Here is a 27,855-nt window from a genome sequence, read left to right as displayed (position 1 = left end):
CTGATTTAGGACAGACTAAAGAACAGTACTAATCTGACATAGGACAGACTAAAGAACAGTCCTAATCCGATTTAGGACAGACTAAAGAAAAGTTTGAATCCGATTTAGGACAGACTAAAGAGCAGTTCTAATCTGATTTAGGACAGACTAAAGAGCAGTTCTAATCCGATTTAGGACAGACTAAAGAACAATTCTAATCCGAGTTAGGACAGACTAAAGAACAGTCCTAATCCGATTTAGGACAGACTAAAGAACAGTTCTAATCCGAGTTAGGACAAACTAAAGAACAGTCCTAATCCGAGTTAGGACAGACTAAAGAACAGTCCTAATCCGATTGAGGACAGACTAAAGAACAGTCCTAATCCGATTTAGGACAGACTAAAGAACAGTTCTAATCCGATTTAGGACAGACTATAGAACAGTACTAATCCGATTTAGGACAGACCAGAGAACAGTTCTAATCCGATTTAGGACAGACTAAAGAAGAGTACTAATCTGATTTAGGACAGACTAAAGAACAGTACTAATCCGATTTAGGACAGACTGAAGAGCAGTACTTATCCGATTTAGGACAGACATAGAGCAGTACAAATCCGATTTAGGACAGACATAGAGCAGTACAAATCCGATTTAGGACAGACATAGAGCAGTTCTAATCCGATTGAGGACAGACTAAAGAACAGTTCTAACAGTCCACATCACCGAATCCCCTTCAACTTGACATTTGAACAGTGAAAGTAACAAGAACAAATGATCGTACGCCCCTGAGTTCTGTCAACTATGAGCATCAAATATAGATGTATTACTGCCCACAACTGGATACGACTGTGGGAGACCCCAGAACATTTATGTTATCCATTCATTCAGTACTGGTCAAGTACCTGGGTCAAGTACTTCATACTATCCATCAAAAGTCATGTCCGTCAGTAGAGACCCTAACAAGCTGTGGGTCTACAGGAGTGGGGAGAACATTTGTGTACTGTGTCTGAATCCCAAACGGCGCCCGATTCCCTACATAGTGCACTACGCTTGACTCTATAAGGGAACAGGGTGATATTTGGGACTGTGTGTTATCACAGTGTTACCACTATGACTGACTCAGTCAGCTGACCCCTCCTCTGCCTGCCAGACCAGGGAATGTCACTGTCACACACACCCATACTGTGACACACACCCATACTGTACGCACGCGTACACATACACACACACACACACACACACACACACACACACACACACACACACACACACACACACACACACACACACACACACACACACACACACACACACACACACACACACACACACACACACACACACACACACAGACCAGGAAATGTGACTGAACCGCGTCGGTGGGTGATTTTCCCATGAACACAGGGATCTCCCTACGGACACACAGGGGCTTTGGTCAGGGCTGGGAAGTCCAGTCCCACCACAACCATAGTGGGACATTCAACTGTATTACTGTGTTAGACACCGGGTCTGGACACTGATGAGGGCGGGGGTGGTGTGATGTATGGTATTTGTTAGTTAGGCACGTTGCTCTGCTGTGCCATGCCCAGACCTCCAGGAAAAGAGCCAGGGAGGCAGGAGGCTGAATTAGCGGGCGGGCCTGGGGGTACGGACGGACCTACGGGGGGGGTTAAGAGTAGACTGTCAGAGTGAAAAATGAGGGGTAAAGACTGGGCCAGCGGGAAGCCATATGCCTGGCATAAGGAGGCAGAGCTGAACTGAAGAGCTAGTGGCTGAAAAGTGGTTAAGGTCAGAGAGGAGTTTCAGCTTGCCTCCTGTCCTCTGGACTACATTCCCTCTAAATGGGAGGCAGCCCGGTCGCCTCTTAGGGTTAAGACACAATTCTCCGTCCTTTTCCAGAAGTGTGCACTTGCAAACTCCCTGTGATGGATTTAAAATGGCTGCAGTGAGTTTCCGGGCACTGTTAAATGTGAGAAAGGGTTCAGGTGGGTGGAGAATTGCTACGCAGCCCATTGGAAAAGGCAGCGTGTCCATATCGTACACCCACCCGTAACTGATTCTCATTTTTATGGACTCTGCAAAGGGATACTCTGAGCCGATATTCCGTCGCACTAATTGGGGGAAACAGAAATAACTGAAAGTGCTGAAAAGCTGCTATGTGTCCGCGGTGTAAGAAAACCCCCTGAATGAGAAGGTGTTCTAACTCTTCACACCAGTACTGTATGTATATAATGACAAATATATATATATATATATATATATATATATATATATATATATGGGGGATTGGAAATGATGCAGACAATTACATTGATGGAAGCTACAATCTATCTGCAATATTAAAGCTGATCTACCCCCCTAAAATAAATAATCATCATCATCAGGCCCAGTCCAGCAAGGCGAGACTGGCAGGCATACTGGCATACCTTTCATTATTTTACAATCCATAGGAATTGATCGGTTCAAACCACATCATTGTGTGTCCTGTCATTAGAGCCGGTAGAAGTGTAGGGCTCCGTCCCAAATGGGCCAAGTCAAAGGTAGTGCATTAGGTTGCCATTTGGAGCAGCGGGGGCTGCATGTATCCCTACAGGAGAGAAGTGTAACACTAAAATGGCCCGAGGGACCCGGTTGTGGGGGCGGATTCACTGCTTTCTTGTGGGGAAAGCGGGGGCGTCACACACACACACACACAATCGCTTCGTCAGCCAGGAAATTCCACCTAATTAGGTAGGGGCTGAACGCTCCAATTAGAGGCCTGGCATTCCAAGGGCCAGAGACCCATTGTGAAAGATACACACACGGCAGAGGCACTCATCACACACAGAGCCAGGAATGCATTGTGAGGGATATACTTACTCACTCTCTCTCTCTCGCTCTCTCACAATCTTTCTCTCTCCCTCTCCGTCTGTCTCTCCCTCACAAAACCTTAGGCATATTTCTACCCTGTGTCAACAAAGCTAGATTGACAGGGTCATCCACCACTCTCTTAAGTTAATGTACAGTACACTATTCTGTGTACAACTTATTTAATGGCAGACACATAGCTGAGCCTACCAGCAGGACTTTCTGTAAACTTCAACTCTACTCCTCCCCTTCTCCCCACCATGGTCTCCTCCTCCACCCCCCACCATGGTCTCCTCCTCTTCTCCCCACCATGGTTCACTCCTCTACCCCCCACCATGGTCTCCTCCTCTTCTCCCCACCATGGTTTCCTTCCCTTCTCCCCACCATGGTCTCCTCCTCTACCCCCACCATGGTCTCCTCCTCTTCCCCCACCATGGTATCCTCCTCTTCCCCCACCATGGTCTCCTCCTCTTTCCCCCACCATGGTCTCCTCCTCCACCCCCCACCATGGTTTCCTCCTCTTCTCCCCACCATGGTCTCCTCCTCTTCTCCCCCACCCATGGTCTCGTCCTCCACCCCCCACCATGGTCCCCTCCTCTTCTCCCCACCATGGTCTCCTCCTCCACCCCCCACCATGGTCTCCTCCTCTTCTCCCCACCATGGTCTCCTCCTCTACCCCCCACCATGGTTTCCTCCTCTTCTCCCCACCATGGTCTCCTCCTCTACCCCCCACCATGGTTTACTCCTCTTCTCCCCACCATGGTCTCCTCCTCTACCCCCCACCATGGTTTACTCCTCTTCTCCCCACCATGGTCTCCTCCTCTTCTCCCCACCATGGTCTCCTCCTCTACCCCCCACCATGGTCTCCTCCTCTACCCCCCACCATGGTTTCCTCCTCTTCTCCCCACCATGGTCTCCTCCTCTTCTCCCCACCATGGTCTCCTCCTCTACCCCCCACCATGGTCTCCTCCTCTACCCCCCACCATGGTCTCCTCCTCTACCCCCACCATGGTTTACTCCTCTTCTCCCCACCATGGTCTCCTCCTCCACCCCCCACCATGGTTTACTCCTCTTCTCCCCACCATGGTCTCCTCCTCTACCCCCCACCATGGTCTCCTCCTCTTCTCCCCACCATGGTCTCCTCCTCTACCCCCCACCATGGTTTACTCCTCTTCTCCCCACCATGGTCTCCTCCTCCACCCCCCACCATGGTCTCCTCCTCTACCCCCCACCATGGTCTCCTCCTCCACCCCCACCATGGTTTACTCCTCTTCTCCCCACCATGGTCTCCTCCTCCACACCCCACCATGGTTTACTCCTCTTCTCCCCACCATGGTCTCCTCCTCCACACCGCACCATGGTTTACTCCTCTTCTCCCCACCATGGTCTCCTCCTCTCTGGTCTCCTCCTTTCTCCTCCTCTACCCCCACCATGGTCTCCTTCTCTACCCCCACCATGGTCTCCTCCTCTACCCCCACCATGGTCTCCTTCTCTACCCCCCCCCCATGGTCTCCTTCTCTACCCCCCCATGGTCTCCTTCTCTACCCCCCACCATGGTCTCCTTCTCTACCCCCCACCATGGTCTCCTCCTCTACCCCCACCATGGTCTCCTCCTCTACCCCCCACCATGGTCTCCTCCTCTATCCCCCACCATGGTCTCCTCCTCTATCCCCCACCATGGTCTCCTCCTCTATCCCCCACCATTGTCTCCTCCTCCACCCCCCACCATGGTCTCCTCCTCTATCCCCCATCATGGTCTCCTTCTCTATCCCCCCCATGGTCTCCTTCTCTATCCCCCCATGGTCTCCTCCTCTACCCCCCACCATGGTCTCCTCCTCTACCCCCCACCATGGTCTCCTCCTCTATCCCCCACCATGGTCTCCTTCTCTACCCCCCATGGTCTCCTTCTCTACCCCCCCCCATGGTCTCCTTCTCCACCCCCCACCATGGTCTCCTCTTCTACCCCCCACCATGGTCTCCTCCTCTATCCCCCACCATGGTCTCCTCCTCTCTCCTCCTCCACCCCCCACCATGGTCTCCTCCTCTACCCCCCACCATGGTCTCCTCCTCTATCCCCCACCATGGTCTCCTCCTCCACCCCCTCTCCTCATCTCTCTCCTCTCCTCCTCTACCCCCACCATGGTCTCCTCCTCTCTCCTCCTCCACCCCCTCTCCTCATCTCTCTCCTCTCCTCCTCTACCCCCCACCATGGTCTCCTCCTCTATCCCCCACCATGGTCTCCTCCTCTCTCCTCCTCCACCTCCTCTCCTCATCTCTCTCCTCTCCTCCTCTTCCCCACCATGGTGTGGTTCCTGACAGTTGGTCATGGTGTAACATCCATTCAGCAGAGCTACAAAGACTGACACCCTGTCTGTAAGGGCCATGGGGTGTGGGCATTGAAATGGAATGTATAGAAGTGACACAGTCCCTTACGTGTGACCGATGCAACGTGTCTGTCTATATTGATCCTATGGCCTTTAGTGGGTCTGTAGCGTTTGGGCTGTGACCTACATAAACACAGAGAGGTGCTGTGGAAAGCAGACATCGATTTGGACGCTTTTAACATTCCATCTGAAACTGACCGTTCGACTCTCAAGCAATCGATCGCAATGTTTAATAAATTAAGCTGTTTTTAGGAGGTCGATATTGCTCCTATACGTGCCTGTGTTCCAAATGGCACCCTATTCCCTTAATAGGTTGTCATGTGGGATGATTCCACGGTGTTAGACTGTAGCTACAGGGGCTGATGACTCTATCAATGCTGGCCGGATGACAGAGTAATGTCCCCTAATGTTCTCTTATATTGTTACACAAACAACACTAAGGAAGCGGACGTGGCGTCAGTTAACACGCTCTTCATCCCAACTGTCCATCGACACTCTGTTCCGTTGAGCAACGGTCCGCTTCGTGTACTGTGGCGAAGGAAGCGGGCGTGCCAGGATTACCCAGATCGCACCCGTTTTCAATTTAGTCTGTTCAGAAGGCGTGTTGAATGAATATTTCCGTAGCTGGATGCGTTGAACCCGGGGTGCATGTGTCTGCCAGCCCGGGGTGCATGTGTCTGCCAGCCCGGGGTGCATGTGTCTGCCAGCTCGCCTACAGAGGATAAGAGACGTGTCGACTGATATGGGCTATGACACCAAATGCTTTTATATCCTGAGCTCTGACACTTTTGACACTGGCCGCATCCCAAATAGAACCCTATTCCCTGCATAGTGCACAACTTTTTACCGGATCTCGACGGACCCTGGTGAAAAGTAGTGCACCGTGTAGTGCACTACTTTTGACCAGAGCACTATTGAATAGGATGCCATTTGGGATGATTGCATGGTGTTCTGGCTAATGTGTTACACCACAGAGGCAGTGTTTCTGTTATTGGATGTCTGTGTTGGACATGAAATGGCCTGAGGCGATGCTTTGATTGAACTCTAATGAGACTGTAGCTACAGGGGCTGATGACTCCATCAATACTGGATGGAAGAAACCTTTCTCTTATAGCCACTGTGTTAATGCCTAAGTACTGTTAGAAGTGTGTGTAAAGTACTGTCCTGTAAGCACTACCCCCTCTCCTCTACCCTTCTCCTCTCTCCTCTCCTCTCTCCTCTCTCCTCTACCCTTCTCCTCTCTCCTCTACCCCTCTCCTCTACACCTCTCATCTCTCCTCTACCCCTCTCCCCCTCTCCTCTACCCTTCTCCTCTCTCGTCTCCTCTCTCCTCTACCCCTCTCCTCTACCCCTCTCCTCTCCTCTCTCCTCTCCTCTACCCCTCTTGTCTCCTCTCTCCTCTACCCCTCTACTCTCCTCTCTCCTCTACCCCTTCGCTCTTCTCCTCTACCCCTCTCCTTTCTCCTCTACCCCCTTGCTCTTCTCCTCTACCCCCTTGCTCTTCTCCTCTACCCCCTCTCTCTTCTCCTCTACCCCCTCTCTCTTCTCCTCCTCTACCCCCTCTTCTCCTCCTCTACCCCCTCTCCTCTCCTTTCTCCTCTACCCCCTTGCTCTTCTCCTCTACCCCTCTCTCTTCTCCTCCTCTACCCTCTCTTCCCCTTTCTTCTCTACCCCCTCTCTTCTCCTCCTCTACCCTCTCTTCTCCTTTCTTCTCTACCCCCTCTCTTCTCCTCCTCTAACCCCTCTCTTCTCCTCCTCTAACCCCTCTCCTCTCCTTTCTCCTCTACCCCCTTGCTCTTCTCCTCTACCCCCTCTACCCCCTTGCTCTTCTCCTCTACCCCCTCTCTCTTCTCCTCCTCTACCCTCTCTTCTCCTTTCTGTAGCTCAGTTGGTAGAGCATGGCGCTTGTAATGCCAGGGAAGTGGGTTCGATCCCCGGGACCACCCATACGTAGAATGTATGCACACATGACTGTAAGTCGCTTTGGATAAAAGCGTCTGCTAAATGGCATATATTATTATTATTAATTATTATATATATTATTTCTTCTCTACCCCCTCTCTTCTCCTCCTCTAACCCCTCTCCTCTACCCCCTCTCTCTTCTCCTCCTCTACCCTCTCTTCTCCTTTCTTCTCTACCCCCTCTCCTCTCCTTTCTCCTCTACCCCTTGCTCTTCTCCTCCTCTACTACCCTCTCCTCTCCTCCTCTACCCCCTCTCCTCTCCTCCTCTACCCCTCTCTCCTCCTTTCTCCTCTACCCCCTCTCTCTCTCCTCCTCTACCCCTCTCTCTTCTCCTCCACTACCCCCTCTCCTCTCCTTTCTCCTCTCCTCCTCTAATCCCTCTCTTCTCCTTTCTCCTCTACCCCCTCTCTCTTCTCCTCCTCTACCCCCTCTCTCTTCTCCTCCTCTACCCCCTCTTCTCCTCCTCTACCCCCTCTCCTCTCCTTTCTCCTCTACCCCCTTGCTCTTCTCCTCTACCCCCTCTCTCTTCTCCTCCTCTACCCTCTCTTCCCCTTTCTTCTCTACCCCCTCTCTTCTCCTCCTCTACCCTCTCTTCTCCTTTCTTCTCTACCCCCTCTCTTCTCCTCCTCTAACCCCTCTCCTCTCCTTTCTCCTCTACCCCCTTGCTCTTCTCCTCTACCCCCTCTACCCCCTTGCTCTTCTCCTCTACCCCCTCTCTCTTCTCCTCCTCTACCCTCTCTTCTCCTTTCTGTAGCTCAGTTGGTAGAGCATGGCGCTTGTAATGCCAGGGAAGTGTGTTTGATCCCGGGACCACCCATACGTAGAATGTATGCACACATGACTGTAAGTCGCTTTGGATAAAAGCGTCTGCTAAATGGCATATATTATTATTATTAATTATTATATATATTATTTATTCTCTACCCCTCTCTTCTCCTCCTCTAACCCCTCTCCTCTACCCCCTCTCTCTTCTCCTCCTCTACCCTCTCTTCTCCTTTCTTCTCTACCCCCTCTCCTCTCCTTTCTCCTCTACCCCCTTGCTCTTCTCCTCCTCTACCCTCTCCTCTCCTCCTCTACCCCCTCTCCTCTCCTCCTCTACCCCTCTCTCCTCCTTTCTCCTCTACCCCCTCTCTCTTCTCCTCCTCTACCCCTCTCTCCTCCTCCACTACCCCCTCTCCTCTCCTTTCTCCTCTCCTCCTCTAACCCCTCTCTTCTCCTTTCTCCTCCTCTACCCCCTCTCTCTTCTCCTCCTCTACCCCCTCTCTCTTCTCCTCCACTACCCCCTCTCCCTTCCTCCCCTCCCCTCCTCTACCCCTTCTCCTCCCTCTCCTCCTCTCCCCCTCTCCTCCTCTACCCCCTCTCCTCCTCTACCCCCTCTCCTCTCCTCTCCTACTGTAGCTACAGGGGTGGATGGCTCCATCAGTATTGTATGGAGTCAGTAGTAGATATAGTTCTAGGACTATCCCTAGTACTGCCCCACTCCATAACCCTCCACACCAACTCCTTCCATCTCCCCTGCTCTCCTCTCTCTCAAACCTTGGCTCTCCCCTGCTCTCCTTTCTCTCAAACCTTGGCTCTCCCCTGCTCTCCTCTCTCTCAAACCTTGGCTCTCAAACCTTGGCTCTCCTCTCTCTCAAACCTTGTCTTTCCAAACAATGACTTCATAATTTAGTTCATCATGTCATTTTTCCCTCTCATTTCTCCTTCTCTGTGGTGCTGGTGCTATTTAAAGTTCTGAGAACTGGGCGCTACGGTAACACTGGGCCGGCCCACCTGCCAGAGACGGGGAGAGACACGTGTAATGGACTGGAAGACGCAGTGGCCACCTGGCGTGGCCTACTCTGCGTCTCCCAAATGGCACCCTATCCCCTACATAGTGCACGACTTCAGACCTTAGCCCTATGGGCCTTGGTCGAAGGTATTACACTATATAGGGGAAAGGCTGTCACTTGAGACACATCCCTACCGTACTGTACCTGATGACCGGAGTGAAGAGACTATGAAGCCTGCAGAAGAGTCTGACACCCTGTAGGGAGGGAGACACAGGAAGAGAGATATTTGATTAGAAGTATGACAACAGCTGAATGTTGCGACAGGTCTCCCGATACAACGGAGAAGATGAGTGTCTGTTCATCCGGACCCGCCAGAAGAGGAGAACTGGTTACCTTGGAGATGACGTCCTGCATGTCACTCCTGGGGTGGTAGGTCCCGTCGTCGTAGCGGAAACGGTACAGCACCGGCTCTGGCTTGAACTGGTGTTTGTCTGTGACTGAAGACACAATTGGCAAGGTGAAATACATACGAAGCATGATATCACGGTTGGTTGGAGCGTTGTAGTTCATCTTCATCTTTTAAAAACGTTCAACTACTTATGCATGGGTCCAACATACAAATCATAGTCAAGATCTTTTTTTGAGAGGCGGGGGGGGGGTGTGCATTGGTAAATATAATAGGTTTTATCACATTCAAACCATGCCTGAACCAGTTCAGTTGTACTAGTGTGTCAGAGAACATTCAAATTGTAAAGCAGAGGGGTTACAGATAACAGCTGCTGTGTTAAAAAGCATCTCCCTTTCACTATACTTTTCCAAGACCCTCCGAAAAGAAATCAGTTGGATCAGCATCTTGTACTGGTACTGTAGCATGTTCCATTACAGTTATTATGATAACCAATCCTGGATACTTATTCATTAGTGTGTGTGTGTGTGTGTGTGTGTGTGTGTGTGTGTGTGTGTGTGTGTGTGTGTGTGTGTGTGTGTGTGTGTGTGTGTGTGTGTGTGTGTGTGTGTGTGTGTGTGTGTGTGTGTGTGTGTGTGTGTGTGTGTGTGTGTGTGTGTTAGACAGAGAGCTATCAGGGGCTGGGAGTTAAGGAGGCTAGCCTCACCACCAGGGAGTAGAACTAACTCAAGTCTAAACCCCTGGACTCACTCGGCGTTAGGAAGCAATAAAGCAGTGGGAGTGATTTAGGACCCCGCTTGGCCACAGGCCCAATTCTTTTCAGGAACAAATAAAACACGTACAGAGCCGTGGGGAAAGGTACCGTCTGTCTGTGTGTGTGTGTGTGTGTGTGTGTGTGTGTGTGTGTGTGTGTGTGTGTGTGTGTGTGTGTGTGTGTGTGTGTGTGTGTGTGTGTGTGTGTGTGTGTGTGTGTGTGTGTGTGTGTGTGTGTGTGTGTGTGTGTGTAGGGTGCAGTGTAAATGATATACAGGACCCCGGCCACAGCTCGACACACTAAATGCATCACACAGTCCTAATCCGCAGCCGCAGAGCAGCCATTTTAAACTATATGAAATAAACGGCATGGTGAGAAGAGATGGTTATATGTAAGCTGTTATCTAAACAGTCTGGTAGGAGAGAGAGAGTTTTAAATAAGACATCTGCTCTACACTGGTCTATGTAAATAAAAAGCATACGGGTGAAATTACTGCTCTGAAAGGCTTCACTTGTTGAACCCAAAGCTATTTATCACACACACACACACACACACACACACACACACACACACACACACACACACACACACACACACACACAGAGAGAGAGACAGACAGACAGACAGATGGAGACAGACAGACAGCCTAGACACACAGACAGACACACAGACAGACACACAGACGGAGAGACAGACAGAGAGACACACACACACAGAGAGACAAAGAGATGGAGACACAGATGGAGAGACAGACAGATGGAGAGACAGACAGATGGAGAGACAAAGAGATGGAGACACAGATGGAGAGACAGACAGATGGAGAGACAGACAGATGGAGAGACAAAGAGATGGAGACAGACAGATGGAGAGACAGACAGATGGAGAGACAGACAGACAGACAGGCAGGCAGGCAGGCAGGCAGGCAGGCAGGCAGGCAGGCAGGCAGGCAGGCAGGCAGGCAGGCAGGCAGGCAGGCAGGCAGGCAGGCAGGCAGGCAGGCAGGCAGGCAGGCAGGCAGGCAGGCAGGCAGGCAGGCAGGCAGGCAGGCAGGCAGGCAGGCAGGCAGGCAGGCAGGCAGGCAGGCAGGCAGGCAGGCAGGCAGGCAGGCAGGCAGGCAGGCAGGCAGGCAGGCAGGCAGGCAGGCAGGCAGGCAGGCAGGCAGGCAGGCAGGCAGGCAGGCAGGCAGGCAGGCAGGCAGGCAGGCAGACAGACAGGCAGGCAGACAGACAGGCAGACAGACAGACAGACAGACAGACAGACAGACAGACAGACAGACAGACAGACAGACAGACAGACAGACAGACAGACAGACAGACAGACAGACAGACAGACAGACAGACAGACAGACAGACAGACAGACAGAGCGGTGGGCTGTGAAATGCTTAAAACACAGTACTACACAATGCCTTTTTAAAACTATTCAACCTGGTTTTGGAGAGGGGCTGCTTCCCTGATATTTGGAACCGGAAGCTCATAAACCCAATATATATATATATATATATTTATAAAAAGTGACAAATTAGACGCTAATAATAATAGAGGAATATGTGTCATCAGTAACATGGGAAACCGCTCTGACGTATCCTCTTATCCAAACACAGAACAGACCACATTACACACACTAATAAAACTATTTGAATGTTTTGTTGATTTAAGAATGCTTTTGATTCCTTCTGGCATGATGGATTATATTACAAAACCCTCCAAAGTGGCATTGGGGGTAAAGTACATGACATCATAAAATCGATTTACTCAAACAACACATGTAGTATTAAACTGAAAAATAACATTGTTTTTTTGCACAAGGGCAATGGGTGAGACAAGGGTGCAGTTTACAACGTAAAACACCAAATAATGCATGCAGAGCCGAATTAGGCCGATACCTGCTACTTATCCAAATCTATTCGATAAACTCCCATATCTATTGGGTAAAATACCACAGTGTGCCATCACAGCAGCTAGATTTGTGACCTGTTGCCACAAGAAAAGGTCAACAAGTGAAGAACAAACCCATTCTAAATACAAACCATGTCTATGTTAAGTTATCTTCCCAATTGTACTTTAACTATTTGCACATAATATGACATTTGAAATGTCTTCATTATTTTGTAACGTTTGGGATTGTAATATTTACTGTTTATTTAACTTTTATTTATTATCTACTTCACTTGCTTCGGCAATGTTAACATATGTTTCCCATGCCAATAAAGCCCTTAAATTGAATGAGACAGAGAAACATACAGATGGAGAGAAAGAGACAGACAGAGTCAGAGAGAGACCGAGAGAGACAGAGAGAGACAGGGAGAGACAGAGAGAGACGGAGAGAGAGAGAGAGAGAGAGAGACGTAGAGAGATGGAGGGAGACGGAGAGAGACGGAGAGAGACGTTGAGAGACGTAGAGAGACGTAGAGAGAGGGAGAGAGACGGAGAGAGAGGGAGAGAGACGGAGAGAGAGGGAGAGAGACGGAGAGACACGTAGAGAGACGTAGAGAGAGGGAGGGAGACGGAGAGAGAGGGAGAGAGACGGAGAGACACGTAGAGAGAGGGAGGGAGACGGAGAGAGAGAGGTAGAGACGGAGAGAGACGGAGAGAGAGGGAGAGAGACAGAGAGAGAGGGAGAGAGACGGAGAGAGAGGGAGAGAGGGAGAGAGGGAGAGAGACGGAGAGAGAGGGAGAGAGACGGAGAGACACGTATAGAGACGTAGAGAGAGGGAGAGAGACGGAGGGAGACTGAGAGAGAGAGGGAGAGAGACTGAGAGAGACATAGAGAGAGAGAGAGACTGAGAGAGACAGAGAGACAGAGAGAGACGGAGAGAGACGGAGAGAGAGAGGGAGAGACGGAGAGAGGCGGAGAGAGTCTGAGAGAGACGGAGGGAGACGGAGAGACAGAGAGAGACGGAGAGACAGAGAGAGACGGAGAGAGACGGAGAGAGACGGAGGGAGACGGAGGGAGATGGAGGGAGACGGAGGGAGACGGAGAGAGAGAGGGAGAGAGACGGAGGGAGACGGAGAGAGACGGAGGGAGATGGAGAGAGACGGAGAGAGACGGAGGGAGACGGAGGGAGAGAGGGAGGGAGACAGAGGGAGACAGAGGGAGACAGAGAGAGAGAGGGACGGAGAGAGACGGAGAGAGTCGGAGAGAGACGGAGGGAGACGGAGAGAGACGGAGAGAGACGGAGGGAGACGGAGAGAGACGGAGAGAGACGGAGGGAGACGGAGAGAGAGTGGGGGAGACGGAGAGAGACGGAGAGAGTCGGAGAGAGACGGAGGGAGACGGAGAGAGAGAGGGAGAGACGGAGAGAGACGGAGGGAGACAGAGGGAGACAGAGGGAGACAGAGGGAGACAGAGGGAGACGGAGAGAGAGGGACGGAGAGAGACGGAGAGAGACGGAGAGAGACGGAGAGAGACAGAGGGAGACGGAGAGAGTCGGAGAGAGACAGAGGGAGACGGAGAGAGTCGGAGAGAGACAGAGGGAGACGGATAGAGTCGAAGAGAGACGGAGAGAGACAGAGGGAGACAGAGGGAGTCGGAGAGAGTCGGAGAGAGTCGGAGAGAGTCAGAGGGAGACAGAGGGAGACAGAGAGAGAGAGAGAGATAGAGATAGATTTCCAAACCTTCCATAACAAAGGCATCTATTGGGTGAAATACCACAGTGTGCCATCACAGCAGCAAGATTTGTGACATGTTGCCACAAGGGCAACCAGTGAAGAACAAACCCATTCTAAATACAACCCATGTCTATGTTTATTTATTTTCACTTTTGCACTTTACTATTTGTACATCGTTACAAAATTTGAAAAGTCCTTTTTTAATTGTTTATTGTCAATTTCGCTTGCTTTGGCAAACATATGTTTCCCATGCCAATAAAGCCCTTTGAATTGAATTGAGAGAGAGAGGAGAGAGAGAAAGAAAGAGGAAGATAGAGAAAGAGGGTGGAAGAGAGAGAAGATGGGGAGGAGAGGTACAGTATTCAGAGCAAGCTTTCAGCTGTATGTACTGTATACTGCATAGATAAATACACTGTAGCTTTACTGTATAGATAAATACACTGTATGTATACTGTATAGATAAATACACTGTATGTATACTGTATATTGTATAGATAAATACACTGTAGGTATACTGTATAGATAAATACACTAAGTATACGGTATACTGTATAGATAAATACACTGTAGGTATACTGTATAGATAAATACACTGTAGGTATACTGTATAGATAAATACACTGTAAGTATACGATATACTGTATAGATAAATACACTGTACGTATATGGTATACTGTATAGATAAATACACTGTAGCTATATGGTATACTGTATAGATAAATACACTGTAGGTATACTGTATAGATAAATACACTGTTGGTATATGGTATACTGTATAGATAAATACACTCTAGGTATATGGTATACTGTATAGATAAATACACTGTAGGTATACTGTATAGATAAATACACTGTAGGTATACGTTATAGATAAATACACTGTAGGTATACGGTATACGGTATAGATAAATACACTGTAGGTATACTGTATAGATAAATACACTGTAGGTATACTGTATAGATAAATACACTGTAGGTATACTGTATACGGTATAGATAAATACACTGTAGGTATACGGTATACGGTATAGATAAATACACTGTAGGTATACGGTATAGATAAATACACTGTAGGTATACTGTATACTGTATAGATAAATACACTGTAGGTATACGGTATACTGTATAGATAAATACACTGTAGGTATACGATATAGATAAATACACTGTAGGTATACGATATAGATAAATACACTGTAGGTATACGATATAGATAAATACACTGTAGGTATACGGTATACTGTATAGATAAATACACTAGGTATACGGTATAGATAAATACACTGTAGGTATACTGTATAGATAAATACACTGTAGGTATACTGTATAGATAAATACACTGTAGGTATACTGTATACTGTATAGATAAATACACTGTAGGTATACGGTATACGGTATAGATAAATACACTGTAGGTATACGGTATAGATAAATACACTGTAGGTATACGGTATAGATAAATATACTGTAGGTATACGGTATACGGTATAGATAAATACACTGTAGGTATACGGTATAGATAAATACACTGTAGGTGGTCCTTCTGTAGCTCAGTTGGTAGAGCATGGCGCTTGTAACGCCAGGGTAGTGGGTTCGATCCCCGGGACCACCCATACGTAGAATGTATGCACACATGACTGTAAGTCGCTTTGGATAAAAGCGTCTGCTAAATGGCATATATTATTATTATTATATTATTATTATTATTATTATTATTATTATATTATTGTATACTGTATAGATAAATACACTGTAGGTATACGGTATACGGTATAGATAAATACACTGTAGGTATACGGTATACGGTATAGATAAATACACTGTAGGTATACGGTATACGGTATAGATAAATACACTGTAGGTATACGGTATATTGTATAGATAAATATACTGTAGGTATACGGTATATTGTATAGATAAATACACTGTAGGTATACGGTATATTGTATAGATAAATACACTGTAGGTATACGGTATAGATAAATACACTGTAGGTATACGGTATACGGTATAGATAAATACACTGTAGGTATACGGTATACGTTATAGATAAATACACTGTAGGTATACGGTATAGATAAATACACTGTAGGTATACGGTATACTGTATAGATAAATACACTGTAGGTATACGGTATATTGTATAGATAAATACACTGTAGGTATACGGTATAGATAAATACACTGTAGGTATACGGTATATTGTATAGATAAATACACTGTAGGTATACGGTATAGATAAATACACTGTAGGTATACGGTATACGGTATAGATAAATACACTGTAGGTATACGGTATATTGTATAGATAAATACACTGTAGGTATACTGTATAGATAAATACACTGTAGGTATACGGTATAGATAAATACACTGTAGGTATACGGTATACTGTATAGATAAATACACTGTAGGTATACGGTATACTGTATAGATAAATACACTGTAGGTATACGGTATACTGTATAGATAAATACACTGTAGGTATACTGTATAGATAAATACACTGTAGGTATACTGTATAGATAAATACACTGTAAGTATATGGTATACTGTATAGATAAATACACTGTAGGTATACGGTATACTGTATAGATAAATACACTGTAGGTATACGGTATGCTGTATAGATAAATACACTGTAGGTATACGGTATGCTGTATAGATAAATACACTGTAGGTATACTGTATAGATAAATACACTGTAGGTATACAGTATACTGTATAGATAAATACACTGTAGGTATACTGTATAGATAAATACACTGTAGGTATATGGTATGCTGTATCGATAAATACACTGTTTGGCGTATGAGGAACATCGAGGTGAAGGAAGAGGAAGATGTTTCAGGTTTAGATGTCGGTGGAAGAAACTTGGGGGGGGTCAAATAAAATCACAGAAGGCCAAATTCGACTGGCGGGCAGCCAGTTGGAGAACCCTGGACTACATGATGATGAACATACAGTATAGTGAATCACTTACCATGGTGTATGATGCCATTCTCCAGTAGAGCCTGTCCCAGATGAACCCCCTCCTCTGGGTTATCAGTCTCCCCAATGTCCACCAGCCAGCTCACAAACTCACTGGGGGACAGGAAATAACACAACGTTGTTAATAACACAACACTAATGTCCACCAGCCAGCTCACAAACTCACTGGGGGACAGGAAATAACACAACGTTGTTAATAACACAACACTAATGTCCACCAGCCAGCTCATTATCTCACTGGGGGGACAGGAAATAACACAACGTTGTTAATAACACAACACTAATGTCCACCAGCCAGCTCATTATCCCACTGGCGGGACAGGAAATAACACAACGTTGTTAATAACACAACACTAATGTCCACCAGCCAGCTCATTATCTCACTGGGGGACAGGAAATAACACAACGTTGTTAATAACACAACACTAATGTCCACCAGCCAACTCATTATCTCACTGGGGGGACAGGAAATAACACAACGTTGTTAATAACACAACACTAATGTCCACCAGCCAGCTCACAAACTCACTGGGGGACAGGAAATAACACAACGTTGTTAATAACACAACACTAATGTCCACCAGCCAGCTCATTATCTCACTGGGGGGACAGGAAATAACACAACGTTGTTAATAACACAACACTAATGTCCACCAGCCAGCTCATTATCTCACTGGGGGACAGGAAATAACACAACGTTGTTAATAACACAACACTAATGTCCACCAGCCAGCTCATTATCCCACTGGGGGGACAGGAAATAACACAACGTTGTTAATAACACAACACTAATGTCCACCAGCCATCTCATTATCTCACTGGGGGGACAGGAAATAACACAACGTTGTTAATAACACAACACTAATGTCCACCAGCCAGCTCATTATCTCACTGGGGGACAGGAAATAACACAACGTTGTTAATAACACAACACTAATGTCCACCAGCCAGCTCATTATCTCACTGGGGGACAGGAAATAACACAACGTTGTTAATAACACAACACTAATGTCCACCAGCCAGCTCATTATCTCACTGGGGGACAGGAAATAACACAACGTTGTTAATAACACAACACTAATGTCCACCAGCCAGCTCATTATCTCACTGGGGGGACAGGAAATAACACATTGTCTATGATAAACTCACCGGGGACACACAAACACCATTCAAACCCGTCAAACAATGGTCACTGTGGAGACTTAAAACATACAACACCAAAACACTAATTAAGAAGACGGAAACCTAAAAACACTGCTCATCAGCCGACCCAGGACACAAACTCACTGGGGACACACAAAACGACCATCATTCCATAGAAATGACAGGGACATGTTGGACGACGAGCGGTAACGAAGGCACCAGTCCAGCAAATGTAGCTTAATAGAGGGAGTAGCGAACGGACCAACGGATGTCTCCACGGCAGTGAACGTGGAGAAGGAGCAGAATGCCTCCCATTACAGGGTCCCAGAGAGTGTTTTAACACCATAACAAACACCTTCTCAGAAGATAAACTTTCTCCAAATGTTCCCCTATATAGACGTGACTATGGCAACAAACACAGGCAACGTCCCTAATTACACCCTTTTCCCTAAATAGTAGTGATGGGGGGGGGAATGGATAGTTACATATCACAATATTATTTTGGGATGATATTATATTGATATTTGAATATTAGTATCGATTTAAAAATATATATATATTATACTACAGTTGTTAGCATTAGCTAGCGCTCACTAGCATAGGGCTCAAAAGTAGTGCTCTATAAAGGGAATCGCATGCCCTTTGGGCCACAGTCTTACTGCTGACCAGATTCTTATTTATTTTTGGGGGTCTTTTCTGTTTGTTAAATCTCCCGGGGAGGGTTTAGTTCATCTGTTTTGTCTTGTCCAACTGTGCGCTTATTTGTTTTTGACAAACACACGACACCCATCAAATCTGTGAGTGTCTGGTGGCTTTCTGAGTAGAGCTGGTGAAAACAGAGATCATTTTGATGTTGATCCTTTCTGACTAGGGAGGAAACAAACAGCAAGAGTAGAGATAAACACCATCCTAATCTAATTCTTTATGGCCTAAACAATATGACACTTCTGTATAATTCTGTAATCCTGCGGGAGAGAGCGAGAGAGACAGAGAGAAGGAGAGTGGAGAGAAAAAGATGGACAGAGAGAAAGAGGGCGACAGAGAGAGAAAGATATCAGATTCATCCTCAGCATTCCCTCCCTCTACAGAAACCCAACAAACATGCCCAGCTTCACCAGTGGAATTCTGTGGTCTTCCTACACTGTTGCCACGTTCAAGACAACTGGGAACTGGGAAAAATACGAGGTCAAATCATGACGTCGGTGATCTTCAGGTCGGAGCTCTAGACAGAGGCCCGAGTTGGTGTTCCGAGATGGATGACTATTCAAAACGATTTTTCCCAGTCAGAGATAGTTTTTTTCAGAGTTCACTGAAGTCAGAAGTCGGAGATTTCCGAGTTCCCAGTTGTTTTGAACGCGGCATGTCTTCCAAACTCCCAACCCGGGAATAACAGTAGAGTCACTGCAGAGCGAAGGGCTGGGGCAGGAGGGTGTGTGTGTGTGTGTGGTAGGAGTGAAGGACAGGGCAGGGCAGGGCTCTCGGGAGTTGGACTGATCTCAGAGAGAAACAAATCTCCTGGTTTCTCTACTCTCCTCACGGCACACCTAGCTTCCTCCCTATCCTTCTCTCCCCCTTTCCTCCACCTCTTACCCACATTCTCTCTTTCCCCTCGCCCTCACCCTCGCCCTCGCTCTCCCCTTCTCCTCCCTCTCATTCCGCCTCCTATCTCCACTACCAGAGTGGACAGAGCCAGATGAGAAAACCCCCAGAATGGAGGATAGATTAGTCAACCCGTCAACCCCCTGTCACCCTGCCACAGAGAGAAGAACACCCGGGAGTAATACAGGTCACTTACGCAATGAATGGCAGCCTGGAACAGTTTCAATCTGCTCCCTGTCTGCATCCCAAATGGCACACTATTCCCCATGGGCCCTGGTCAAAAGTAGTGTGCAGTATAAAGGGAATAGGGTGCTATTTGGGACGCGAACAACAGTCCACACTAGTTGACCCTGAGTGGACAACACAACGTGCTCTTTCCGTGACATAGACTGAGTGCAAGAAGAATCCAGGTGAAAGCTATGATCCCTGATTCATGTTGAATGGTAGTAGGTGCCAGGCGCACCTGGTTTGAATGTGTTTAAGAACTGCAACAATACTGGGTTTTTCACGCTCAACAGTTTCCCGTGTGTATCAAGGATGGTCGACCACACAGAGGACATGCAGCCAACTTGACACAACTGTGGGAGGCATTGGAGTCAACATGGGCCAGCATCCCTGTGGAACACTTTCGACACCTTGTGGAATGGAAAGGGCAAGGGGATAGCTTGTCAGTTGCAAAACAGAATGCATTCAACCGAAATGTGTCTTCCACATTTAACCCAACCCCTCTGAAACAGAGAGTCCATGCCCGACTAATTGAGGCTGTTCAGAGGGCAAAAGGAAGGTGTTCCTAATGTTTTGTACACTCCGTGTATATGCAGGCTTGATTTCAATGCATACCTACTTGTCTCAAGGCGTATAATACCATTGGTAAGCGGCACTAAGCAGGTTTATATTCAATACAGGAAGCAATAAACCTCAAGCTAAATATTTGTACCGAGTTTGTTTGTATTCTGTAAGTCTTGGCATGTTTACAAAAGACACAAAATAAACAATAACCTTACTGTAACAATACAACAATACAAAAACGGAAACCTGACATCACAAAAGAGGATTTGTTTACTAGTGAGCCCCATCTCTGACTGTGCATGTGTGTTTGTGCGTGTGTGTGTGTTACACATCTACAATGGAATGACAACTGCCTGAAGATGACCACCACAAATGGTTTCTGTTGGACGTTATCTGATCCCAGACCACAATTAAACCCCAGAAATTAGAGAGAAGTTCACAACTTGTAAATAAACTGACATGCCTCAGCGAGACAGAGAGACTGAGAAAGAAAGAGACTCAGAACATCGGGGCGTTTCTCTCTCACATACCTCCACACACATACAGAATACGATTGACACTGACCAAACAGGCTAGTAATCGTGGACATTTTGCTGATATTGTTCATTACGATAAACAACCTATAGGTGTCACGTCCTGACCTTAGTTCTGTTGTTATGTATTTGTTTTAGTATGGTCAGGGTGTGAGTTGGGTGGGTTGTCTATGTTCCTTTTTCTATGATTTGGGATTTCTGTGTTTGGCCTGGTATGGTTCTCAATTAGAGGCAGCTGTCAATCGTTGTCCCTGATTGAGAACCATACTTAGGTGGCCTGGTTTCACTTTTGAGTTGTGGGTGATAATTTTCTGTGTTTGTGCCACACGGGACTGTTTCATTTGTTTCACTTTGTTATTTTGTATTTTGTAGTATTCAGTTTTACATATTCGTCAGAAGAAGAGGACGAGCGTTACAATAGGGCCCTATACGATAAATAACCTTTTGGGCCCTATACGATAAACAACCAATAGGGCCCTATACGATAAACAACCAATAGGGCCCTATACGATAAACAACCTATAGGGCCCTATATGATAAACAACCTATAGGGCCCTATATGATAAATAACCTTTTGGGCCCTATACGATAAACAACCTATAGGGCCCTATACGATAAATAACCTATAGGGCCCTATACGATAAACAACCTACAGGGCCCTATACGATAAACAACCTATAGGGCCCTATACGATAAATAACCTATAGGGCCCTATACGATAAACAACCTATAGGGCCCTATATGATAAATAACCTATAGGGCCCTATACGATAAACAACCTATAGGGCCCTATACGATAAACAACCTATAGGGCCCTATACGATAAACAACCAATAGGGCCCTATACGATAAACAACCTATAGGGCCCTATACGATAAACAACCTATAGGGCCCTATACGATAAATAACCTATAAGGCCCTATACGATAAATAACCTATAGGGCCCTATACGATAAACAACCTATAAGGCCCTATACGATAAATAACCTATAGGGCCCTATACGATAAATAACCTATAAGGCCCTATACGATAAATAACCTATAAGGCCCTATACGATAAATAACCTATAGGGCCCTATACGATAAACAACCTATAGGGCCCTATACGATAAACAACCTATAGGGCCCTATACGATAAATAACCTATAAGGCCCTATACGATAAATAACCTATAGGGCCCTATACGGTAAACAACCTATAGGGCCCTATACAATAAATAACCTATAAGGCCCTATACGATAAATAACCTTTTGGGCCCTATACAATAAACAACCTATAGGGCCCTATACGGTAAACAACCTATAGGGCCCTATACGATAAATAACCTACAGGGCCCTATACAATAAATAACCTTTTGGGCCCTATATACGATAAACAACCTATAGGGCCCTATACGATAAATAACCTATAGGGCCCTATACGATAAACAACCTATAGGGCCCTATACGATAAACAACCTATAGGGCCCTATACGATAAATAACCTATAGGGTCCTACTAGGGAGATCTGAAGTTGGACATTAAATCAGTTTGCTAATATGGGTGATTGTTAATCGGACAATTGATAACTACAACATTCAAAGTCTAAATTGTTGTTTTTAAAGGGTAAGGCTGGACAAAGTTGAATTACTGTTTAAGGGATGTCCTGCCTTACTTTTCTTCACATCCCGGAAGGGGAAAAAAAAGGTTATTTCTGGGTCAATATATGCGGCACTTTGTTTGTAATGCCCAGTCTGCTCTCCCTTGAGGCTTTCCCAAGTTTATGTGCAAGAGAGCAAACAGCCTCAGATCAGACGCTCAGATCATGTTCGAGCCTCTGATTGGACAGTGAAACACACACGCTGGCACCTGCAGGCGACATGCAGATGTTTCATTTCTCTCACGCCGTCACGGCTGAAGCCGGCGCAAATTCCTACTATTTATGTGTCCCTGTTCCACGTGGGGCGTCCCTCATTATAAACAAACAGTGGGTTAAATTCATGGTTAATGCATCATTTTCAGATCTATCAGAAGCGATTAATAGGTGAAACCACAATGTCATTGAACCAATTAACTGGCCTGAGATCAGGGCATTCATCAGCAAAGACGCAGTGCAAGCTGATAGTATTTTGGACAACCAAATTGTCAAAATGATTGACGAAATCGAAGTGTGTCAGCTGTATGGCGATTTGCGATTCATAATTGACATTTTACCGGTATTACCAGTAGTACTAGGTCGTCATTGTAAATACGAATTTGTTCTTAACTGACTTGCCTAGTTAAATAATGGTTCAGTTTTTAAGTAGTAGGCCAACCAATAACACAGAGACTGAATGCGTTTGAAGTGACGATGCACCGCAGAGAACAGCTAGCATGTCCAGAAAGTATATCGCCAGTGGCACGCACACACTCCGTGCAGATCAGCAGCTCCACAACGATGTTTAGTGACGTCTCCAAGGTGGGGGCTTTTCGTGGCAGCCAGACGAGACAATCGAAGGAGGATGCGGTGAGCAAAGTTACTGGGCTGGAATTTAGTCAAACTTGCTCTATATAGACTCACGCTTCTAATTGTGCATATTATAAACCATTTTTTGGTGTGTATTTTGATGTTGAAAGGCTATACTCTATGGCTGGATGTATGTATTACTTTGTTATACCTAACTTGATTGACCCTCTTACTACAAGGCCTCTAGTTTATAAGAGGCCTAATCATATTTGTATGAATATATTGTTAACGCGTATAGGCTACAGAGACGCATTCAGGTAATGAACTCCTTACTATACATCAACATCTTCATTTGATTACAATTATTTATTGTCAATCATTCTTGAATTAGAAAAAAACCCGTGAAATAGTCTATTACCCTACGTGACAATACATTACGAGATTGGATTGCACTTTTAATATCAGGAAGAAAGAAACTGTCACAAGTGAATCATCCCATTGTGTTTCATTTCTAATGGTTGTAACATTGTAACATATGCATTCTTTTTAAGCAAAATTGTGTAGGTTTTCGCATGGAATTATAGAACTCTTCAAACTCACGTTAGGCCTAGAAACTGCACAAGCACCTAGGACAATGTGGCAAAGTACTGTTATTCCTTATCCAATTCACATGTTTATTTTTGTATTTATTTTTTGCTCGCTCGCCTCACTTTTCTGGGGGGAAAAATCCGTTATACAGTGAAACAATATTGTCTGGCCTAAGACAAAAAAAAACTGTTAGTGCACGTTCATCTTTTAAAACACGTTTAAATATGTCCACAGAGGTGTTCGACAAGACAAGTAGTGGCAAGTATATAGTGGGATATGTTTTCATAGGCTTAATGAGCTTCCATGGGCTAACACACAGAAGCTTGTAGCTAATTCAGTACTGAACCATGTGGGCTTTTGAATGTCAGAGTAAATCACCAATATAGAGAGCATTCGGAAAGTATTCAGACCCCTTGACTTTGTCCACCTTGTTACGTTACTGCCTTATTCTGAAATGTATTCAATTGTTGTTTTTTTCTCATCAATCTAGACTCAATAACCAATAATTACATGGCAAAAACAGGTTTTTAGAAATGTTGGCAAATGTATAAAAAAACAGAAATTTCACAATGTACATAAATATTCAGACCCTTTATTCAGTACTTTGTTAAAGCACCTTTGGCAGTGATTACAACCTTGAGTCTTCTTGGGTATGACACTGCAAGCTTGGCAGTGTATTTGGGGAGTTTTTCCCATTATTCTCTTCAGATCCTCTCAAGCCCTGTCAGGTTGTATGAGGAGAGTCGCTGCACAGCTATTTTCAGGTCTCAAGAGATGTTCTGATCGAGTTCAAGTCCGGGCTCTGTCTGGGCCACTCAAGGACATTCAGAGACTTGTCCTGAAGCGACTCCTGTGTTGCCTTGGCTGTGTGCTTAGGGTCGTTGTCCTGTTGGAAGATGAACCTTCACCCTAGTCTGAGATCCTGAGCGCTCTGGGGCAGGTTTTCATCAAGGTTCTCTCTGTTCTTTGCTCTGTTCATCTTTCCCTCAATCCTGACTAGTCTTCCAGTCCCTGCTGCTGAAAAACATCCCCACAGCTTGATGCTGCCACCACCATGCTTTACCTTAAGGATGGTGCCAGGTTTCCTCCAGAAGTGATGCTTAGTATTCAGGACAAATAGTTCAATCTTGGTTTCATCAGACCAGAGAATCTTGTTTCTCATGGTCTGAGAGTCCTTTAGGTGTCTTTTGGCAAACGCGAAGTGATCTGTCATGTGCCTTTTACTGAGGAGTGGCTTCTGTCTGGCCACTCTACCAAAGAGGCCTGATTGGTGGAGTGCTGTAGAGATGGTTGTCCTTCTGGAAGGTTCTCCCATCTCCACAGGGTTCTTGTTCAGCTCCCTAAACAAAGCCCTTCTCCCCCGATTGCTCAGTTTGGCCGGGAGGCCAGCTCTAGGAAGAGTCTTGATGGTTCCAAACTTCTTCCATTTAAGAATGATGGAGGCCACTGTGTTCTTGGGGACCTTCAATGCTGCAGAAATGTTTTGGTACCTTTCCCCAGATCTGTGACACGACACAATCCTGTCTCAGAGCTCTACGGACAATTCCTTCGACCCCATGGCTTGGTTTTTGCTCTGAAATGCACTGTCAACTGGACCTTATATATACAGGTATGTGCCTTTCCAAATCATGTCCAATCAATTGAATTTACCACAGGTGGAGTCCAATCTAGTTGTAGAAACATCTCAAGGATGATCAATGGAAACAGGATGCACCTGAGCTCAGTTTCAATTCTCAAAGGGTCTGAATACTTACATTAATAAGGTATCTGTTTTTATTAAATGTGATACATTTTCAAAAAACTGTTTTTGCTTTGTCATTATGGGGTATTGTGTGTAGATTGATGAGGGAAAAATAATTTTATACATTTTAGAATAAGGCTGTAAAGTAAAAACATTTTGAAAAAGGGAAAGGGTGGGAATATCTTCTGAAGACAGTCTGATCTTTCTAGTTCACAGAACCTTTTCCAGACCTCTATAGAACCACTGAAGAGAATCTCTGTAGAACCGCTATTATTTACTGTATGCAGATCATAAGGCTCTGATCAAAAGTAGTGCACTATACAGGGAATATGGTGCTATTTGGGTCACAGACGGTATCTCTACACACAAACCAAAGGAGAGAGAACCGGTTGTCGTTCCACACCCAAAACCCTCTGGATTATAGTTAGACAGCACTCTACACCCCAACTCAGACTACTCTGTGAGGCACTCTACTAGAGAGAGCGGGAGGGAGAGCAAGAGACAGAAAGAGGGAGAGAGCGAGGGGGGGGCTTAGCTGCACTCCAGACCACACCACTCCATATCCACCATATGCTCCTAACCTGCACTAAGATCTACGGCCCAGCGTTTGATTCTCCTATTAAAGTCCACTTAACGCAGCCTGGTTGCTCCAGTATGGGCCTGTAGGGTCTATGCCAAGCATTGAGAGTGTGAATGTGACACCGTCATTTGGAGCGTGGCTGGAATGATTCTGTTCAGGCTTTAACCAGATGGAGCTAGCTGTTACTGACGGCTGTCTGATTGAAGCTCAGGGGTTGAGTCCAAAATGGCACCCTATTCCCTATATAGTGCACTTCTTTTGACCAGCTCCGTGGCCCCTGTTCAAATGTAGGGCAATATAGGGAATAGGGTATTTTAGACTCATTCGATGTCTGTTTTTCGTACATCACGTGACAACCGATTGTGTTTTGTAATGTCTAGGATTGCAGTATATCACCAGAACAGGTCTATTGAATGTCTAGAAAGGGTTTGAGGAAGCACAGAGCTTTGACAAAGACAGTGTTGTGGTTTATAAAGCCCTTATTAACGGTTACTTTGTGTGAAGTCGTGCTACTGTATGTTCAGTCCACTCACAAAGTATCCGGTCGATCAATAAGCTAGTCTAGAGTCACCAAATCATGTCAAAGTATGTCTCCTAATGGTCTGGCTACCCATGATCCAAGTTGGAAATATCTTGTCTGAACAGCCTCGGCTCCAAGCACTGTTCTCCATTATATGTTTGTAATCAATGAAATGAGACGAGATTGAACTGTTTTAGGACATCACTTTATTAAGGATTAAAGAGACATTGTTAACAGTGTTACGGTAGAGCATCCATGCTATAGGTGATTAAAGCTACATTGGTGAAATCTGTCTGAAAAAGGAATGGAATTAAAATGTTTGGGGGGAGAGAGCCTTTCCCATTCCCTATATAGTGCACTACTTTTGACCAGGGCCTATAGGGTGCCACTTGGGACAGCCTTTATAAAGTTATTTCCTATCAACAGAAAGTGGATAACACAGAAATGTTTAGACTGTGACCCCAACTCAACATGGCTGGTGTTATGAGTGTAACCATTTGATATGAGACCACTAACACACTGTCTGGTCACACACACACACACACACACACACACACACACACACACACACACACACACACACACACACACACACACACACACACACACACACACACACACACACACACACACACACACACACACACACACACACACACACCTCAGCGGAGACTTTAACAGTAATCCTGCTAGGCTCTGATCCTTCGTGCCAAATGGCACCATATTCCCTACATAGTGCACTACTTTAGGTCTCTGGTCAAAAGGTAGGTCTCTGGTCAAAAGTACCGCACTACATACTGAATAGGGTGACATTTGGGACGCATTGAGAGAGAGAGGTCAGTGGAACCACAGAGGGATATCACCCTGCGATTTATCACTGGCCAAGCAATGGCAATCCGGCACACACACACACACACACACACACGCTTTGTAGGGCATCACTTTAGTAAAGATTAAAAGAGACATTCTTGACAATGTTACGGTAGAGAATATGGACACACACACACGCACCGCAGTCCACACACACACGCACAGACAAATGCACGCACGCGCACACACACACACACACACACACACACACACACACACACACACACACACACACACACACACACACACACACACACACACCGCCACCCGCACATAGCCAACCAATAATCCACAAATAAGAATCATAGTGAAAACCTGCTGGATTTCATTTCCCCGTGACTGAACGGCCGGGGAACTGATCTCT

At 46.1% G+C, this 27,855-nt stretch overlaps 1 protein-coding gene across 1 annotated transcript in view; it reads right to left on the bottom strand.

Moving 5' to 3' along the window:
* Nucleotides 1-27,855, bottom strand: part of prex2 (phosphatidylinositol-3,4,5-trisphosphate-dependent Rac exchange factor 2) — a 256,124-nt gene that overhangs the window by 152,184 nt on the left and 76,085 nt on the right. The window contains 3 exon segments of the mRNA XM_046355953.1: nt 9,149-9,198; nt 9,338-9,441; nt 16,697-16,797. Coding sequence (XP_046211909.1) covers nt 9,149-9,198; nt 9,338-9,441; nt 16,697-16,797 — 255 coding nt within the window.

This window comes from Oncorhynchus gorbuscha, linkage group LG07 (genome assembly GCF_021184085.1).
Source record: "Oncorhynchus gorbuscha isolate QuinsamMale2020 ecotype Even-year linkage group LG07, OgorEven_v1.0, whole genome shotgun sequence".
NCBI classification, from domain to species: Eukaryota; Metazoa; Chordata; class Actinopteri; order Salmoniformes; family Salmonidae; genus Oncorhynchus; species Oncorhynchus gorbuscha.
Note: the sequence above shows the minus strand (reverse complement) of the source record. Positions and strands in the feature narration are given on the sequence as shown.